The sequence below is a fragment of the Lucilia cuprina genome, chromosome 5 (assembly GCF_022045245.1).
Source record: "Lucilia cuprina isolate Lc7/37 chromosome 5, ASM2204524v1, whole genome shotgun sequence".
NCBI lineage: Eukaryota > Metazoa > Arthropoda > Insecta > Diptera > Calliphoridae > Lucilia > Lucilia cuprina.
Window position 1 is genome coordinate 50132186 of NC_060953.1, and position 5020 is coordinate 50137205.

Sequence of the window (5020 nt, forward strand, 5' to 3'; positions counted from 1 at the left end):
ACCTTGTAATCAAATAACATGTCGCAATTTTGAAGATAATTCAAATAAATTTGGTACATGATCTTTTATTGTCTTAGGGCTGAAGCCTATTGAATGTTTATGATCGGTCCATTATTTCACCTAGCCGCCATACAACTGATACCCCGAATAGGGATAGCTATCCCCTGAAGCCAACCAATAAGGCTTTTTAGTTCATATTTATGTTTAAAATACTCGTATCTCGACAAAAAGCTGCAAAACCAAGTTCTATACCCTCATGAACTTGTAATTATAGGGTCTCATTTGACAGACGTATCAAGATCGTCTTATAATAAGAATACAGAGGAGATCGATTTTGCCCATTTTCTATGACTATGAAATCTTATTTATAAAATATATATCAAGTCTATTAATATCAATATCTCGATCTGCTAAAAATGGGCAAAAATCAATTTCTCAAAAAATACCAAATTCTTAAAAATTCCATTTTAAATAATCACAGAATATTCCAAAAAAATAAAATTTACATTTAAATGAATTTATTTAATAGCAAATACAAAAAAAAAATCCAAAATAAATATCAGTCTCTTAAAATTGTAATAGAAAATAGATGAATAGTATCTGACAAAAAAATTTGTACATAATGAATAGCATTGAAATGAAACATCCTTTTCTATTATTCTTTCAACTCATTGAGGCAAAACTAATCATCTAATTGACACAGCGAAGCAGCACCACGATTAATCCAATGCATTTGATTTCTTGTACACGGTAAATCCATGTACATTACAAAGTTCGTCGAGTGGCCAGTAGTGGATAAAATACCACGCCTTTCACTTGTTTTATACACAGGACATTCGTAGATTTGTTTGCCACCAACAGCACCATCGACACCATCATCATTTTCTTTTGCCATACAGGACTTTTGTTGACTTTCTATTTTCATTGTGGGCAATAGACAAACAACTGGAATAGTATCAAAAAGTATCTTTGAAAACGATTCATCAACGGCGTGTATGGCACGATTCCAGCGACAACCTTCAAGGAAAAGGCCCTAAGAGAAATATAAGAACAGAATTTGTTTATGAAATTTGTGAAATATTTCTTAGATTTTGTTTTTTAAAAGGAAATTTAAATTTTGTAGCTTAAATTCTTTATTTTTGTTTAATTTTTTTTGCTGTTTATTGTAACTTTTCTCTTAGCTTTCAATCTTACTTTAATTAATTTCGTATCCTCATTATTTTCCAGTTTATCCTTTAATGTTGTTAGCAAGCATGTGTGTGTATGTTTTTAAATAAGAATAGTTGTTTTATTAAGTGTTTTATGTCAAAGTTCAAACTTTAAATTTTAAGTACATATACTTTCTTTTTCACCACTACTTACCCTTATGTAAGCACCCAATTCAGGCGTTTCATCTGCTTCCATTTCATATTTGGTAACTTCAAACTCAATACGCACCATATCGATTTGAAAACGATTCTTTCTCGAATAGTTTTGTAAAACTCCGGTCATAAAGGATTGTGTAAAATAGAAACCCGATAACCAGTAAACAATCGGTTCACCTTTATCTAACCAAGTTTGAAAGAATTCCAATCTAAAATAAATAAAATATAAAATGTTTTAAGAAAAGATAATACAACAAGCAATTGTGCAAAATTAAACCAATAATGATATGAGTTCTACAGAAATATAGGAAATTATATTAGTTGTTTAAAGTGTTAGTAACAAAAATACCAATCAATTACTGTACTGTCTCTACAATAATCTCTATTATCGACTCAGATCAAACTTTTCTCTTTCTTTTGGTAATGTTAATTAATTCTTACACATACATTTTTCTTCAAAATTTCCTTTTATATTAAATCTCATTTCTTATTCCTTTTCTTGGAATTTAAAACATAAACTTTTTTCCACTTTGGATAACTCAACACTTCCGTTAAAAAGCGTAAGATTCTGTTGAATTAAAAAAGTTTTGTAAGAGAAATATTTTCAAAAAATGTGATAAAAAAGAAAATCATGCACATCCTGGATTTGTATGATTTCTTCTTTCCATATCTTCATCATATTTAATGTTTGATGTACTTGAGACAGCATTTTAAAGACAGTTAAGTGTAAAAGAGAAGTAAAAAGTTAAAAAAGTGTAATATAATATTGGGATAATAGTTTAGGGGAATTCTTTTTTAAAATAGTAAGCAGAAAATTTGAGTTAAAGAAAAGTGTAAAGTTTGTAGATATAAGAAGCTCAATAACTGAACTAGAATATCCTTGAACTAGAACTGAACTAGAACTGAACTAGAACTGAACTAGAACTGAACTAGAACTGAACTAGAACTGAACTAGAACTGAACTAGAACTGAACTAGAACTGAACTAGAACTGAACTAGAACTGAACTAGAACTGAACTAGAACTGAACTAGAACTGAACTAGAACTGAACTAGAACTGAACTAGAACTGAACTAGAACTGAACTAGAACTGAACTAGTACTGAACTAGAACTCAACTAGAACTTAACTAGAAGTGTAAATAAGTGACTAATAAGTAGAAAATTGATAATTTCTTTTTCATTATTATTTTTTTTTGCTTTGTTTTACAAATTGGCAAAATTCTAATGAAAATTTTTGGCGAATTATAAGTGGTGAATAATGAATAAGTTACAAAAATTAATAATATATTAAATTCCGTAATAACTTGCCTCGCAAGAAAATCAGTGACATAACTGCCCAGTGGTTTTAGCGAAGGATAACTCTTCTTCAGCCAGTCATCAGGAAGTTTTCCGATAACCATCGAACGATGTGTTCTTTCCAATTCTGGAATCATGGCAATTTGCCCCTGAATAGCTTTCTGAACATTAATCAAACTTTTGCGTATATAGTCTAATAAACGGTTAAATCTGAAAAAGAAAGAAAAATATGAAAACTTAAATTTATTGAGAAAGTTTATTTAAAAGGTTTGGGTTCTTTATTTTTGCAAATTTATCTGAAATGAAGTTCAAAACATTTTCCTTTACCTTATTAGCTCCTGTCTCAATACAGTATTCATGGAATTAGTATAGACTACAGGAAATTTTTCGGTTACCTCTACCAGATCGAAGGCATTCGGTAGACGCGCCAATATATCTTTGCATATCTGAAAAGCAGGATCTACCTTGGCACCATCTGCACCCGCTCCACTCGATTTGACAGATGCCATTAAGTCGGTTTGAGTTTTCAAAACACCTTGTATTAGCTTTACAAAAATATAACCAAACATATTTTTAGCTTTTACATACATTTTAAATTTTGTTTTTTTCTGTTTGTGTCATGTTGTCACTTGTTTAAATTAACAAAAACAAAAAAAAAAAAAAAAAAAAAAAACGAAAACAGAATAAATTCTTACACTATTTGTTTCCTTGTTATTACGATTTATATCGGCATTTTCATGTAAACCATAGACTTCAGGATGAGGACTTAAAGGAAATTCTGCTATGTAATCCAAAGCATTGACACGTGTTGGATTCAAAGGTACTCGATATGTGCCAGATTGCGATAAAGCATAACTAAAGTAGAAAAATGAGGAATATGTACATGTATGTAAGAGTTGTAAAATCTTAAAAGAAATGTTAAAAATAGAATATACTATACGAATGGGTAGAAATATATTTACATTTATAGAAGAGCCAAAAAATGAAACATAAATAGTGAGGAGGTATAAAAAATACTGCAAAGGAACATATGCCCTATTGGAGAAAATAGGGGTAATTTAACAAATCCTGGTGTTTTTCCAATAATATTACAGTAGTTTTCCGATTTAACAAACCCATATGTTGTCAGGCCTGTTCGTAAAATTGAAAAGTTCGTTATATGCAGTACTAAGTAAAACGTGGGTTTTTGGTAGGAAAATAATTCAAAATAGGTACATAAAAAATTTTTTAAATGTATTTTATAAAAATTAATTCTTTTTTTTATAAAAATAGCACAAAACACAAAATTCCGAATCTTATATACCCACCTTCAAACCATATTTGTGTCGAATTTAATCGCTGTATTTTAAATTCTGTCATGAGCTTTAAAGTTATTTCTCGAAGTTCATCGCTATACTCGTATTTTTAAGCGAGTAATGAGCGTTGAAGTAATTTTCTTAAGGGGACCTGATATGGAGGGTAAGGTCAATTATGGACCGATTCTCATAAAATTTGTTAGAGATATCGGTTAGTACTCGGCGTACTCGTATTGTTAAGCGAGTATTGAGCGTTGAAGTCATTATCTGAAGGTCGGACGGACATAGCTACATCGAACTAAAATTTAATAAGAACCCAGAGTGTTACAGTTTTGGGTATAAAAGCACCGCTTGCTACAACTTAGGTTATTTGTTATTTTTGATAAATGTCATTTTATCTTCATTTAAATAATAATATTTTTATTAGTTCGTTAAACAGAGTACAAAAAACAAGTTTTGTTCGTTATTTAAGGTAGTCAATATGAAAAATTAGCTTGTTCGTTAAATGCGATGTTCGTAGAATTGAATGGTCGTTAAATCGGAAAACTACTGTATATGGGTCTCAGAAGAATAAATCGTTTATTTACTTTATAATTAGTTACTTTATTTCATTTACAACTTGATTTCAAGAGGTTCTCATTTAATGTTAGATTTTTATTTAAAATCTAAGAGCAATTTTAATTTGCGTTGCTTCAAAAGGAATAGGGCTGATAATGACGAAGGAAATAAACTATTTTCGTTTTTCATTTCTTATTTTACATTAAAGGTCATGAAACCTAAAAGAAACAATGATATGACAGTTTTATTTTTTTCTGTTTTGAAGAAAATACATATAGTTGTGCTAATGTACAGATTTTTCATTTTCAATGGTTAAAGAAATAAACATGAAAATCAGGGAAGTAGCCTAAAAGCTAATTCAATTGAATTAAATTTTCTTGTTCAGTCCTAGTTCAGAACTAGTTCTAGTTTGGTTCTAGTTCAGTTCTAGTTCAGTTCTAGTTCAGTTCTAGTTCAGTTCTAGTTCAGTTCTAGTTCAGTTCTAGTTCAGTTCTAGTTCAGTTCTAG

At 29.7% G+C, this 5020-nt stretch overlaps 1 protein-coding gene across 1 annotated transcript in view; it reads right to left on the bottom strand.

Moving 5' to 3' along the window:
- Positions 1 to 502: 502 nt before the first annotated feature.
- The window catches only part of LOC111680397 (dynein axonemal heavy chain 3), a 110243-nt gene continuing 105725 nt past the window's right edge, over positions 503 to 5020 (bottom strand). The window contains exons 50-55 of the mRNA XM_046952533.1: positions 3356 to 3515; positions 2988 to 3205; positions 2673 to 2870; positions 1363 to 1573; positions 1195 to 1233; positions 503 to 1033 (exon numbers count right to left, since the gene is read on the bottom strand). Of these exons, the coding sequence (XP_046808489.1) occupies positions 683 to 1033; positions 1195 to 1233; positions 1363 to 1573; positions 2673 to 2870; positions 2988 to 3205; positions 3356 to 3515 (1177 nt within the window). The 3' untranslated portion in view covers positions 503 to 682. The remainder of the gene's footprint in view (positions 1034 to 1194; positions 1234 to 1362; positions 1574 to 2672; positions 2871 to 2987; positions 3206 to 3355; positions 3516 to 5020) is intronic.